This window comes from Sinohyriopsis cumingii, chromosome 5 (assembly GCF_028554795.1).
Source record: "Sinohyriopsis cumingii isolate HCF-2022 chromosome 5, ASM2855479v2, whole genome shotgun sequence".
Classification (NCBI taxonomy): domain Eukaryota; kingdom Metazoa; phylum Mollusca; class Bivalvia; order Unionida; family Unionidae; genus Sinohyriopsis; species Sinohyriopsis cumingii.
Window position 1 is genome coordinate 99,565,528 of NC_142965.1, and position 16,030 is coordinate 99,581,557.

Below are 16,030 nucleotides of genomic sequence, written 5' to 3' on the forward strand. Positions count from 1 at the left end.
ATCGCAAAATTCGTTTGACAGGTGCGACAAATATTATCAGCATAAAATGTTTAAATGTAAATAAAGCTATATTTAAAATAAAACGGCTTATCCTCGGAAATGTGATCTCGTTTCTAAATATTTACCTTGCAATGTCGACGTTGTCTCCGGGAATATTATTGTCGTTGCATGAATTGTCGGTATAGTTGACTGAGGTGTTGTCGTAATTGTCGTTGATGACGAGAGTGAAGTAGCTGAAATATAGAACATACAAATGTAACGGCAGTCACTTATCTCAGCATGAACAGAACAGAGAACGTCGATGGTGTTAGAAATCTCGTCACCATTCTTACAGCCTGTTGGTTACATTTATCTACAGAAGCATACATCGAATTGGCGTCAACCGACTAATACAGTACCAGGGTGCATTTTGACTGTCAGCACCGACACTACAACACTGTGCTTGTTTTATAACAGTTATTTCTACACGTGTATCCTGCAAATGCAGTATGACAGCAAGGAGGGTATTTTAGTATATTTTGACTTTGCCTACCTTTTTATCGTAATCCGTCTTGGATAAATATAGTTTGGATCTTAATCAAATACACCTGTAATTGGTATTCCAGTCAGATCTTATATCGTCTCATCCGTTTCTTGTAATCCATATACGTTGTCCTGTGTATAGCCACTAGTGCCATAAAAGTGTATGTTTTCGCCATACGTTGTTAAAAGAAGGGTTTTGGTCTAAACATGAATACCAATTTAGCCTGCACCAGTCTTAAATATTTCCAGTTGATCTTTTATTTTACCAAGTATTAGCTAATTAGTTTATGTTTGCAAAAATTAATATCATTTTGATGCTGGTCATATTTCTTTCCGTCCGTACAAATATTTCTTCAAAGTATCCCTTTCTTACTCATTAATTTGATGAAGACTTTCTTCAAATAATTTTATGATGTTTGCTTAAAACTGGTTTAGTGCATTATTTTAGCTATGGTTGTTACTCAAACACGACAACTCCGACTGCACGTAAGCGGACCATTTTTGAAGTGTGCTGCACATATCTCGTTGCTTTTCATGCTGTGTGTGTGTGTGTGTGTGTATATATATATATGTGTGTGTGTGTGTGTGTGTGTTACACATTGCTAGGACTCGCGTGTATAGATAAATTAGCATAAATTATACTGGTCCTAAGAACAGATTTAATAATGGACATAACAAGAAATATTCAGTAAGGTATGACCTAGGCACTCCTTCAATGACTGCCTATCGGTGTGCATTCATTATAGTATCCCTGCAATTCATAACCTGCATTTACTTGCTAGTAGAATTACTTCGCTGTAATATAGTACGATTGTTATATATTATGTTATCAAACACAATGGTGTTACTTAGTATGTATGATGCTGTACACATTGTTGGTCTATGCGATACACTACCTTCATTATTGTCGACTACGTTGCAGAAAACTGAGTTTCTATTTCTTTTATGATACATAATAAGTTTTATTGGCATCATGTATTGGTTTTATATTGGGATTCAGCATTGATCTATACCAGAGCTAAATACTTTGAGAGATTTATTGATTTCTGTTTTGCCGTATATCTTAATCGCTTTATATAGCACAAACTACACAATAAAAGGCATTATAATATCGACTCTGAAATCGAGCGTCATTCCTTTTGTTTGATGGAATCTATTGCTATTGAAGAACTTGGTAGTACTGGCACAGGTGTGACAATGACAGTGGAGTCATTGTCAAAGGTATGAAGATGACAGTGCTGGTTTTGTCAAAGGTATGAAACTGACAGGGCTTGCATTGTAATTTATAGACATTTCTCGGTGTTCTCTAAATGTACTCTTCTCGAAAAACCATGCCGAATTAATTTTACGATTCTTTTCTAAAGTTGTTTCAAAACTGTCATTTTACAATAATGTTCAAGACTATTGATTACTAGTATCTGTTGAATGAAATCTTCATATCAAGTTGACAAGTATTTGGTAATAAACGAAAATATAACCTTCAAACAACCTAAAGGCATGCTTCCTAAGTCCTAAGTGGTTGGCAAACAGTACCACTTACGACAGGTTAGGAATTGGTTCGCAAAAAGCGAAAACGTACAAGAGCACAGCTGACAAAGTCTAACTGTGTTTGTGTATGTGTGTGTGTGGCACTGCAGATAACAAACACTGAAATAAGCATAATCTTACCATGTCTGTCAATATACACATGGTGCTAATATAAAGACCGCATTATTATAAGGAAAGCAAACAAAATAGGCCACTACACGTCTGAATGGTCTCTTGTTTACAATTGGCCGTTTGAGCAAAATACATTTATAAAGATAAATGTTTAACGGTATGGTGATAAAAGTCCAATTTTAATCGATTCCATCTAAAAATCACTCCGCTGCGTATCAAATAGAATCGTGAATTTAAAATTCAAAATTAAATCTATATTATTATCCGAATTACACATATTTATTGTTAGATTTCTTTTACCTGCACTACATTTAGTTTAGTCACCTACCTTCCAATTTTCTTAAACTCACCCTCTACTATGTATTTATAACTGTATCTTATTTTCATTTGACTAATTCTTAACATGCATAAAGATCAATCTATTTCAGAACTATCTATTAATGTAACATACCCGATGTCATCGAGCCTCTTAGATTTCCTGGTGTTAGTACGCAACAATCAGTCAATATAATGGGTGACCTTATATTAATTCGAGTAGTATTATTCATTGTTTTCCTGCAACAAATGAAGAAATTCCAATTGTTGATGTGTACTTGTTTGTTTTTGTTTGGTTTTTTGGGGGGTTTTTTGGATTTGTTTGTATTTTTGTTGTTTGTTTTTTTTTTGTTGTTGTTGTTGTTTCTTTCTTTGCAAGCAATTGTTGTTCGGTTGTTGTTCTAGGGTTTAACGCCATTTTCAGCACAAGATAGGCTATACATAGCGGCCAGTATAACTGGTGGAGGAAGAACCCTGAAAAATCCAGGGAAGAACCACCGACCCACGAGAAGCTACTGGCAGGCTTTCCCACGTACCCACGCTAGCCGAGCCTTGGACTCGAACCCACGCAGACAGAGGTGAGATGGCAGTGATCCGGAACGGTTAGCGCTTTAGACCACTCGGCCACTCGGGGCCCCCTCTAGCAATTGTAGTTCACTGTGTAGTTGTAGTACCTTGAGAAGTTAAAGCAGATTGGGAAGTTGCTGTTGCCTGTGAAGTTGCATTAGCCTCATAAGAAGTTGATGTAACATGCAAAGTTGCTGTAGTCTGTATAGTTGTAGTACCCTGTGAGGTTGTAGTAGTCTGTGGGGTTGTAATGTCCTGTGAGTTTGTGGTAGTCTCTGAAGTTGTAGTAATCTGTGGAGTTGTAGTACCATGTGAGGTTGTAGTAGTCTGTAGAGTTGTAATGCCTTGTGAGGTTGTAGTAGTCTCTGAGGTTGTAGTAGTCTGTGCAGTTGCAGTACCCTGTGAGGTTGTAGTTGTCTGTGAAGTTGTAATACCCTGTGAGGTTGTAGTAATCTGCGGAGTTGTAGTACGCTCTGAAATTGTATTAGTCTGTGGAGTTGTAGTACGCTGAGAGGTTGTAGTAGTCTGTGCAGTTGTAATACCCTGTGTGGTTGTAGTACCTTGTGAGGTTGTAGTACGCTGTGAGGTTGTAGGTGTCTGTGGAGTTGTAGCACCCTGAGATTTTGTAGCGCCCTGTAAGGTTGTAACAGACTGTGGAGTTGTTGTACCCTGTGAGGTTGCATTATCCGGCGAGGTTGTTGTATCCTGTGAAGTTGTATTACCATGTGAAATTGTAGTGAACTGTGATGTTGTGGTACCTTGTGTAGATGTATCAGCTTGTGTGGTAACTTGCGTTGTTGTAGTAATACCCGTAGTTGGATAATCCTGTGACGTTGTTGTGCTTGTCAAACCTGAATTCAATAAAGGATTATTAGAACATTTTGCTAAAATTTTGTCTTAAATAAATGGCATTTGTGCATTTGAAACATGTCATATTATTTAGCAGACCAATTTGTTCTCCTATTTAAATGAGTGTTTAAAAATGTTATGCTCTATTTTGACTATGCAAACACACGTTTTCTGTCGTATCTCTCTGATCATAGGACATTTAGTAACTCTATCGTAGACTCAAGCTGGATATGCAGGAGTTATGGTCGGACTAAGCAAGAGATGTTTTTAAAAAGAGCTATGATTTCTTATACACGAATTAATTCTAATGTTTTTGAAAATTTAAATTAAATGATGCTGAAGACGGTGCTACACATTTGCATAGTTCATTCCATAACTTCAGCAGCACTGAAATATGAACTTTCAATGTTATAAAGAAAATGAAATTGTGATCATTTAGCAGTACTATATCTTACAACCTATATATATATATATATATATATATATATATATATATATATATAGCACTTGGAAAGAATAAATGCAAAATCAGATATCTTCAATACTATGCACTCCAGATATATTAACTGTAAACATTATAAAATCTGACATACTATCAGCATTTTGTGAACATTCTCATATGCAAACACACTTATCTCAAATGGTTAATCAGATATGAACATAACAGCACCCGTGAATAAATAATCATTATAAGACAATTAACAAATCGAACGCATATATACATCTCATATACTTTACTTCCAATGCAAAATCATTTCTCAAGCGTCAACAATAAAGACAGCTCCTTTAACTCTATACAGTTAGTTCCCTTATATTGTGATGCTATTTCCAATCTCCAATAAATACCGAAAATTGTATTGGTGATAACGCTTCACTTTGTATCAAACCTAATCGATATTAAATAAATGATCATGGATTTGCCGACGTGAAACATGATTTAACCATCAACCACAAACCTTTAATTAGAACAATCAAATGCCTTTTGAAAATTAAGAAAACAAGTGGCATAAAAAATGATACCTTCACTTAAATACTTAACAAGAAAGCAATGTAAAACAAAAGCTGTCAGCAGTTCCCACTTCTTTATAAACCAAAACGTCTTCCCACTCGTTTCTTGGAACCAAGTTGAACATCCCATAGTCTGTTATTTTATCTCTGTCCAAATGAACAGTCTTACATTTTAAATTCCGGTAAATAATTTTGGAAAGCAACTAGGTAAAGTTATGCCTGTATAATTTCATGTTTTACAAGCATCGCTAGACGTAAGTATAGATATAATTTACCCCTAGCCCCACTGCGTCATAAAATTACCACTATCGAATATTGCATTGAATATTTTGCATCTATAGTGTCTAGGTATCTCCACCCCATTTCCAAAACACTTATCTAAAGGATAGCAATTGCCCTGCTGTTAGACGTTATCCTCATTATCAGTTATTTATTTATATACCTCTTCAAAAATTGCTAATTGATCCAATAGATGATTTCATATTTATCTCACACAAAATTATTTATTTCTTCATTTGAAAATGACTCGTTCGGATTGTGAAACATACAAAAATATTTGGAAAATTGTTCAGACAAAGTGTACTTTATTAGCGCAAAAGGACCACCAACCCACCCGCTATGAGACAATGTTTATGCAAATATCCTGTTTAGTTACTTGATCTGCCCACCCAAAAGCAGAACATGACATCGAACATAGCCAATACATCACTCACAATAATGTTTATTGATATTCAGCAGGTACAGTTTTCTCAAACTATCACCATATACAACTAGAGTAAGTGTGTAGATTTAACGTTAAAATTCAAAGTAATTTCTTTCTATTTAAGTGAATAACGCTAACGCTCCCCTGATTTCAAACACAATTTGTCTGCTTTTTTATCAGTTATATTTATTTGGAGAGGTTTATTTAAGTATATATCATATTTTATGGTACTAGAAATTTACTCCTAATTGCCCAGTTTAGCCTTTTTGAACTGAGTTGTTGCTACATTCATATTACTGAGAGGACATTATTATAAGGTCAGTAAACGTCCTTACCAACGCCACCTTGTAAGAATGCCATTAGTAGGATTGATGTTCCCAACGATACCATAATTTTGCCGGCCAATAACAAATCTGTAAAAATTATATAAATTGAATACTTTAGTTCAAAATAAACACACACACACACACACACACACACACACATATATATATATATATATATATATATATATATATATATATATATATATATATATATAAATCTGTAACCTCATGGGTCTGGAAAATTACTCAGGGATTTTAGCTTTCTTTTTCAGACCTTGAAGCTACAAGGGTTCGTCTGACTTTAGCAATAGAGATAAAACAACAATAAAGAAAGATTAAAAATCCAGGACAGATTTATTCCAACATTCTCATCTGTAAAACAGAACTACACCCTTTTTACCAGTTTACAGATTCAACTTTTACTTACAGAATTATACCAGTAGATACAACTGTAATGGATATATTTCGATTAGCCAAAAAAACCAATCTAATTTACTAAAAACTAAGCTTGAGTGTTAAACATGTGGGCAATAAGGTTTTGAATTTCGTAATCTAAATTTGGGTTTCCAAATTCGTGTGTAGAAAATTAGTCTGCTTTTGGGAACTTGTAGTTTAAAGTCTAAGTTCCAAATTGTTCTTCAAAATTACATACATTAAATTTTCCTTCTGCAAGAATTACCTCTCATTTTTCTTGACTTAATCTTAGTTCTAGATCTTAACCAGCCCTTTTCTTCTATCCGTCTACTACCTTATCTTTCTACCCCTATCTGTCACCGACTTGGGACAAGGACGCTGTTTATATACAAGTTTGGCACGTGTAAGCATTCTGGTAAACAAAGCATTGATTGGTGGGTATTGCAATCGATCGGCCAATCCAAATCGACCATGCTGACGGAACATGACCGCACGACAGTAATACACACAACTCGGTGTTTTAATCCTTCGAATTTAACCTAGTATTAGACAATATAATCAGTCATGACAAACCTGCCCGAATATATTATTCTCATCTTCGAATGTTGTGCAGGTAATTTAATTTTAAAATCTTGTATTGTTGTACAAAATACGCGAACGGGTAACGAGCATTGTTATGTACGAGGCGACATCTCAAAATGGCTACGCTCGACTACAAGAACGTGTTATGGGTAAAATCAGCGGATTCGAAGGTACATGAAGTAGCGGCATAGCAATATATATATATATATATATATATATATATATATATATATATATATATATATATATATATATATATATATATATATATATATATATTGTCAGAAACTAATCTAATGGATATAAATCATGAGGGTAGATATACAAGACTGGATTATATACATAAAATACGCAAAGCAGTCAGACACATACGCATATTATCTCTTTTCTTCCGTGTGGCGCAGTGTACGACTTTCAATGGATGATTTGGGGGCTTCTGTTCCTCAATAATAATAATAATAATAAATAATAATAATAATAAACTGTATTTAACGAGGATAACACATTTGGTCATGGCTGACCCATCTGCCAAGTGGTCCTAAGTTTTTGTAATAAAATAATAAAAATAGAAGTTCATGCACATAACCATGTATCTCACACACTCATTCGTACATATTTGACATGAATGGCTATGTGTGACTATACTGGGAAACATACAAATATATATCAATCATGGATATGATTTTAAAGTTTTCTATTCAGAGCTTTTAATATATCATTCCAGCTGGTCTAGAAAGAATTTCTTTAATGATAATTTAAAAGAAGCAAGGGATGTTGAATTACGTATCCTCATTGGTAAGGAATTCCATACAGTAGGTGCTGATACAGAAAACGATCTTTTGTAATGATTGGTTTTCGACCAAGGAATCTGGAGATCGTTGTTTGTCGTCGATCGGAGATTACGCTCAGTATTTGATGATCTTACTTCAATTATGTTAGAGGTATAATCTGGAGAAAGACCGTTTAAAGACTTGTATGTCATGATTCCTTTAAAATAAAGAATACGTTTTTGTATAGGTAGCCATTTCAGACTTGAAAATAAAAATTGAGGGAGTCATAACAGGAAGTATCAGTATTATTCGGGCTGCCCTTTTCTGGAGTCTATCAATTCTGGACAGATTATAATTTGATGTGTTTCTCCATATGGTACAGCCGTAATCTATCAGTGGTAGTATATAACCCGAAAAATAAATTTCAAGTGATTGTGGAGTAGAAATTTTGAAAGCAATTTTAATAGAGTTATTTTTATGACTACCATTGCACATAAGTGATCGATATGCGCATTCCAGCTGAGGTGTTGATCAATGTAGATACCAAGAAGTTTTTGATTTTTGACAATAGATACGTCTAAGCCATTTTGAGTTAGAAGTAAATCCATGTTAGTAAATAGACGCTGCCTTGTTCCAATTGTCATACTTTTCGTTTTAGAGATGTTAATATGCATTTTGTTTTGATGACACCAAACTGATATATTGTTGAGGTCGGTTTGAAGTTTATTTTTAATGGAGTCTAGAGATTTATCAGATAAATGCAATGTCGAATCGTCAGCGAAAAGATCTGTGTTAGCGTGCTCTAGATACAAGGCTAAGTCAATGATAAATAGTAGAAAAAGAAGAGGCCCTAATATAGATCCTTGAGGAACACCACTTAAGATATGACTTGGTTCGGATATATGTTTACCCGTGCAAACAACCTGGTGTCTGTTTGTGAGATACGACGTGAACCAGGCAACTGAGTTTGGAGAAAACTTGTAGGCTGAAAGTTTTTTAATGAGCACCGAATGGTCAACCAAATCGAATGCTTTTTTAAAATCAATGAAGATTGCACCAGTAAGTTCACCTGATTCTACTGCTACTAGCCATTGGTCTATAAGTTTTGTCATTGCAGTCTGACATGAATGATTCTTTCGAAAACCTGATTGTGATCTATGGAGGAGTTGGTACTTGTCAAGATACCTTAAAATATGCTTGCTGACATGTTTTTCCATAATTTTTGAAAGTACGGAAAGAACAGATATGGGTCGATAGTTGGATGGGTCATTCTCATTTCCCTTATAAATTGCGAATACTTTTGCTAACTTCAATGACTCTGGGAATTTATTGGAAGTGATACTACAGTTAATTATTTTTTCAACGACTCTGAGATTGATAAAGCCGACATTTTCAGAGTTTTGGGGTGAATTCCATCTAGACCAGCTGATTTGTTTGTGTCAAGTTTATTTATAATATCAAAAGTGGCATTTATTGTTAGTAAGGGAATGTTGAAACTAACATAATCGAGTACCCTTTCATTCACGAATTTATTAAGTTTGTCTAAATTAGGCTCTGTATTCTTAGACCTGTCAAGCGCTTGGGAGATATTAGTAAAAAGATGGTTCAGCTGGTTTGCAATATCGAGCTCTTCAGTATATAGTGCCATCGACTATAATTTCACATGGAGCTAGAGGCGCAGGTTTCGTTGAAGTTAGATTTCGTAAGTGATTCCAGATGGATCTGTTATCGGACTTTGATGTGATGGCTTCTTGATTTGACTTTGTTTCACCATAAACGATAGTTTGTGAAGTCTTTATGTTTATGGTAGTAGTTTCGTTTGCGTTGTGCCTCTGCGATTTCATTAGTATACCATTCTGGTTGTTTTGATCGTTTAATTCTCTTGATGCGTATGGGGGCGTGTTTATTTAGGATAGTAAGAAAACAGTGATTCCAGTTAGACAAGTGATAATCTGGGTCTATGTTAGGGAAATATATTGCGTTAATGTTTTGTGATAGTTCGGAGAGAAATTCATTTTCAGCAAAGTTTCTGAAACATCTGTACTGCATGTAGGAGTGTAAGTTGTTTTTCTTTGCGCTCTGTTGCTTACGAGTTGCACATATAGGATAGTGATCACTAATAGGGAAACATGGTACGTTTATCTCGTAGAGATTGGTTTGATGGGTAGTATAGATGTGGTCGATCAGAGTAGAAGTACAGGCTGTTACTCTTGTTAGAGCGTATATTACCTGTGTAAGGTCGTGCAGTTGTATCATATGTAGCCATTTACTGTTAGTATCAGAGATGAGGTCAATATTAAAGTCTCCCATGATAATTACTTCATTGTTGGAAGATAAAGCAGCCTCTAACTCGTGTTCAAATTGGTCAGTCCATGAGGAGAGGGAGTTTGGGGGTCGGTATGCTGAGCAGATATAGAGTGGTTTGCTAATGAGGAAACTTAACTCGATCCATATTGATTCGATAGTAGAATTTTCAAATTCTGTTCTTCTCTTGTATGTTAAGTTATTTGAAACGTACATGACTATCCCTCCCCTAAGCCTTGTGGTCGATCTCGTCTTTCCAAAGAAAAGTTGCTAATAGAGATAGCACTGTCAGGTACATTACAATCTAGAAACGTTTCGCATAGTCCAATTACTGCAAGGTTGGGTTCATTTTGTATCGTTAGTCTTAGTTCATCGATCTTTGGTAAGATGTGTCTTACATTGATATTGATAAGTTGCAAACCTTTCTTTTTCAGATCAAATTATGTACAGTTTAAATTTTTCTCAGTCGTTATAGGAATGAAGACAGATTTATTAGTTATTCCCGAGTGCGTGGGAGAGACCTCATAACCTTGGCATGTACAATCAGAATTTGTATTTTGAACAGAGATGCCGTCGGAACAAATATCTCCAAAAACATGAGACTTATTATTGGTTGAAGTGTATGTATAATAATCATTGTATCGAGATGGACATACCTAATGGTTATAATTATAGTTTGGTACGCCACGTCTGTCATGTGCGTACTGTTGTATGATCGAAGTGTCACTTTTCCAAGGCCTTATATAACGTTCGAGTCTGCCTCGATAACCATGCCACGTATTCTGTGTATTATGTTGATGATTCTGTTCCCACCCATTTCGAGCTTGCATTGCAAGTCTGTGGCTTTTCTGTTGCTTATGTTGGTATTTAGCAGTTGGGTAGTGCTTACTCACGTTGGTAGGTGTTGTTTTGAGTATAGGAGTAACACTATGTATATTTTACAATAGGTTTGCTGTGCCCGCATCTTTCAGGTGGATCACGTCAGAGTGAAGAAAGTAGATGGTAGCTGACCCGACGCTAGCAAAAAGCTGTCATGGTTTGATACGTATGGCAGGTTGAAGGATCTGCTAATATTTATGAGGATGTCATCATATTGCGTCATATCGACGTCACGTCTTGGAATAAGACCAGATATAACGACATTGTCTACTTGGGCGAAACAACTGGTTAATGAGGGACATGTATTTGACTTCAAATTAGTTTATTTCCAAGTCTCTATCGGCGTCATTTTCACCTACTTGTACAATAATCGTATGGTAATTATTTAGGTCAAGTTTGTTCAGTTCTCTTTTGAGACTGTCAGTGGTGGCACAGGGGTATGACTTCACATGTACCTCACGTGAAAGTCCTCTGGTTTTGATACCTTTCAGGAGAGATGATCCTGTAACCAGTGTCATTAATGGTTTTGGAAGAGAACGACTACGTCGATTTTGATCTGTTTGAGAATGTTCGTATCTGTCATTAGCTCGTGTTGGTTTATCAGTTCTTGGTTGACTCCTGTCAGTCTGGCCTTTGGCCATTTCATTACCTGACTTGGGTATTTTGTATTAGTTTTTAAGCAATTCGATGCATTTTGTGTTTTGTTCAACAATAAAGCTGCCTTTTTGTTTGTTTCAAGTTTGGCATCTAGTGTTTGCTGTTTGATTTCTTCAAGTTGTACTGAGGTTGATTTGTCATACACAGCCATGCGTTTTGTGATGCTGGATATTTGGTCGCTTATGTTTGCAAATTGTGATTCCATTCTGTTTGACAGAATTTGTATTTGGTTTTAAATGACCGTTGTACAAGAATGCATTTCATTTACCGAAGCCTGAATCGTTCTAAGGTCTTTAGGCATATTTCTACATAGAGTACAGAGCCAGAATCCTATTGGGTCTGTTCTGCTAATACCAGCACAAGTATCATGATACCAAGACATGCAAATGTTACACCTTGTCATATTTTTAAATTTTGTTTTTGACTTGCATATTGCTTTACAGTCAGAACTACACTCATTATCAGTCACAGTTTCTGTGTTTTTTTCATATGGATTCGTCGACACACTGCTTGAGGTTTTATGTCTGTTTCAAGTGTGTTATACTGTCGTCTCCAGTGCTTGGTTCGTTCTGTTCTTCGTTCAGGGTATCGCGATATGCGACAATGCTATTATCATCTCGTTCGTCATCTTCCTGTTCTAAATTAGGGTCATCACTTTCTTTGAATGTGCAAGAAGGACTTTTGGCTGGGATTGATTCTTTTTCCTTCTGGCGTATTGATTTTGTTGATTGTTGCCTCCGTTTTCGAGCTTTTAAACGCTGTACCTCATTGTTGAGCATGTTACTGATGTAATGTGCTGCGCTTTCAAGATACGTCTTGTTATGATTGGGTAAATGAATACACATGTCGGCACAGATCTTATCTCTGTATTGAATTTTGTTGAAACAGTATAATTCTTCAAGAGAGAGTTCACTGATCAAGGATGTGTGTTTTTCTCGTAATTCCGTGTCAACTTTTGCAAGATCAGGATCCATTTTAACTGGTACAGAGTGAAGGTCGCAGATTCACTATTTAGGTTTTGTATTTAAGTTGCACTTGAATGCACTTAAAGAAGCTTTGCACAGAATAAACAATATAGACGAGTAGTTAGTAGCGTATATACGGTAATTTGCACTGTTCAAACTTGGCTACTTTGCACACAACGTAGTCAAGGGTCGATAGGCTGACCTAAATCATTTTTTAACTGATGAGCTCTAAAAATAGATGACCTCGTTTAGATGAGAATAGCCCAACGCTTCTTCCGACTTTGATAAAAAAAACAATCTACATGAGAAATAATAAAGTGTCAAAACTTGAGTTTGATTTGGTCCGGTTTTTCCAAGATGAAATAGCGCTTACCTTTACCTTAACTTTCGCAGCAAAATTATTCCATTCCTTTAGGAAAAACTATCGTTTATCTGGCTTTTTGTTGACTAAACATCACTCACAGCTTCCACTGGTATATCCATTGCTTGTTACGACCACTTCTACACCATAAGAATGACTTGCATTGTTGTTTTGTTATGAAACCAGTGACATGCATAGTACTAAATGGATAGATATGGCAAAATCGCGTCATTTTGTGTTATAATGGGGTTAGATTTGGTAATATCGCGTCAATTTGTATTATAAGGGGATTAGTTAGATTTGGTAATATCGCGTCAAATTGTGTTATAAGGGGGTTAGTTAGATCCGGTATTAAATACATCAAGAAATTCAGTTATGAGTAGGTCTGATTCCTGGCATGTATTGGCTGGAGTACACTTATATGTGCATAGGGCAAATTAGTTTATTGGCTTGAGAGATATTTTGGAGATTTTAATTTGCAAATGCTACTTGTTGAATGAAACATCAGTTTACAGACAAATAAATCACTCTTATCCGCATTTCAAACCTCCGAGATATCGGTTAATTATTTCGACTCGGTTTCTCCTTCATTGTTGACTGCAAAATTATGCTGCTTTTTGTGTGTATGTGTCTGTATTATATTATACAATTTAGAAACTATGATCTGTATTCATGCATTGGCGACTTCAATCGATGTTTTCTTTAATGACAGTTACATGAGCACCCTAGAAACCAGACTTTATTCGTCCTTGTATTTAACTTCGGCTTGTATACTTGCTGCGTAAATGTGTTATCTTGAAGTAAATATGTCCTGTATTTCACCCTTGAATGACTTCGGGTGAGCTCAAGAGTCCCATAAGCCCTTGAGCTTTGTTGACCTCATTCATGTGTGTAGACTTCGTGTATAGCTAGCGTCTTGTTGAATGCATCTATCCACCAAAAATAGATCAGTCGTGGTATTAGTGTGAATGAAGCTTTAAAATAAAGTGTGACTAAATGGCACGAGAAAAACACCTGAAAGTGGAAAACTTCCGTAATGATATTCGACCAATACACTTCATCTTTACTCGAGCGTAGCAAATGCACTTGTTAGGGTGTGGAACCCACCTTTTGATACATGGCTCACATATCTCCTGTCCAGAAAATAAGTCTTGTTTACCAATTGTTGTTGTTGTGATTTTGGATTTTTAACGTAGCTTTAACAATTTTTCAGCATATCTCTACGATGTCTGCAATGTAGCAGTTTATAGTGATGTCTAGCACTGGGGCATCATGCCGCAGACATATAGCATGATGTCCCACCCAGTCACATTATTCTGACACCAGGCCGACCAGTCCTAACACTAACCTCTTAATGCTGAACGCCAAGCGAGGCAGCTCTTAGTACCATTTTTGTAAGTCTTAGGTTTTGACTCGGTCGTGGATCGAACCCACGACCTCCCGCATCCAAAGCGGATGCTCTAACCACTAGACCACAGGAGCGGTTTACCAACTAGATACCCATCGCTTCAGAAGAAGAAGAAAAAGAAAAGATATATATATATATATATATAGAGAGAGAGAGAGAGAGTAACAAACATACACACACCAAACAGAACGGAATGTGCTATCCCTCGATTTTACTGGAGGATGTTTGAAAAAGAACTAGGCAGAATTACTATTTAGTATAAATGATACTATCATACAGGTTACAGAATTTTAATTCGTACTCTATGGAGATTTGAATCCAGGTCATTGGGTAAACGGCACCCATTGATTTGCCTACATGCACCAGTCCATATACCACCACCACTAAGTACACATCACCAAAATAAATTTCATGAAATAATGAATTTATTACATGTCTACGTGTAAACAGAAAAACGATATCAGAAATAAAAAAAGTAAATATTTATATAGAGAAGACCTCAACTAATTAAAGAATATTACCTAGGGAATATAATATAATAATGTTACTATCAGTATATATTTTTCTCTAAACAAATGCCATAGCTATGTTTATCACCTCACTAAAGAATTATTTACTGTAATACTGAATATGACGTCACATATTACATCATAAAACCATTCAGAGAAAAGGATAAGGACCGAGGGTCCGAATGTAAATGTAAATCCGTTCACAGTGCTATTTTGAGGTTTTGTCAAACTAAAACAAGAATAGTGTCGTGTGATAAATATAATCCTACATCAATAAATATTTCAAATAAATATTTGCATCACCCAAAAGACTCGTAAACGATAGAAAGACTTCGACTCATTTCATAAATATCCGGAGAAAGGCATCGAATAATTTCAATTTATGCTCGTAATGGATTGTACGAGATAGGAATTACTCAACTCATATCATAAAGTTCATTCGAAATACTCAGTCATGTAAAATCTTCAATATAACAATACTCCCTTGGTCAGAAATAGCAATATATTATTAAATATACATGCAAAATAGAATGTCACCTACCTGTTATGAATCATGTACCGCAGCGTTTCAGTGGAAAGCAGTTTGTTGACGGTTAATGGTAAACTAAATTAAAATATATTACGTCGCAATATTTAAATGTACGTCTAATAGAACACAATATTGAATTACTTACTCGATTGATAAACGTATATATTATTCCATGTGTATCTTCAAAAAATGTTTACTTACACGTTAAAAAGTACGACATAGCAGTAGTATGGAAATGATCAGATAATCTCAAAGATCGTCAGCGCTCAACTGAAAGTAAAACGCCCAGCTATTATTGATCACATGACATCGTGTGATTTACGTATAAAACTCTTCACATTAGATTCGATGGAGCCATCTGAACAGCAAAGATATAATGAATGTAAAATATATCACCGATACCCCTGGGCATATATATATATATATATATATATATATATATATATATATATATATATATATATATATGATTAGTAAAATTAATATGACAGCACAGGCACAAAAAAGAAACAGCACAGAAGAGAAAAAAGTTACACGAATATATATATATATATATATATATATATATATATATATATATATATATATATATATATATACACACACACATAGGTATGAGCCATTTAAACGCGCATGCATACATACATACATACATACATACATACATACATACATACATACATATGTATGAGCAATTTAAACG

General features: G+C 35.3%; 1 protein-coding gene across 8 annotated transcripts in view; it reads right to left on the reverse strand.

Moving 5' to 3' along the window:
* The window catches only part of LOC149799862 (uncharacterized), a 34,042-nt gene extending 18,401 nt beyond the window's left edge, over nt 1-15,641 (reverse strand). Inside the window, exons 1-4 of one of the 8 annotated variants that reach the window (XM_089959299.1) lie at nt 15,529-15,641; nt 5,959-6,036; nt 3,822-3,914; nt 126-233 (exon numbers count right to left, since the gene is read on the reverse strand). In XM_089959299.1, coding sequence (XP_089815425.1) covers nt 126-233; nt 3,822-3,914; nt 5,959-6,036; nt 15,529-15,547 — 298 coding nt within the window. In that variant the 5' untranslated portion in view covers nt 15,548-15,641. Of the gene's footprint in view, nt 1-125; nt 234-3,170; nt 3,915-5,958; nt 6,037-12,893; nt 13,008-15,339 lie in introns of those variants that run through there. The other 7 variants (XM_089959298.1, XM_089959297.1, XM_089959296.1 and 4 more) reach the window with 7 other exon arrangements.
* Between the last annotated feature and the right edge of the window lie 389 nt (nt 15,642-16,030).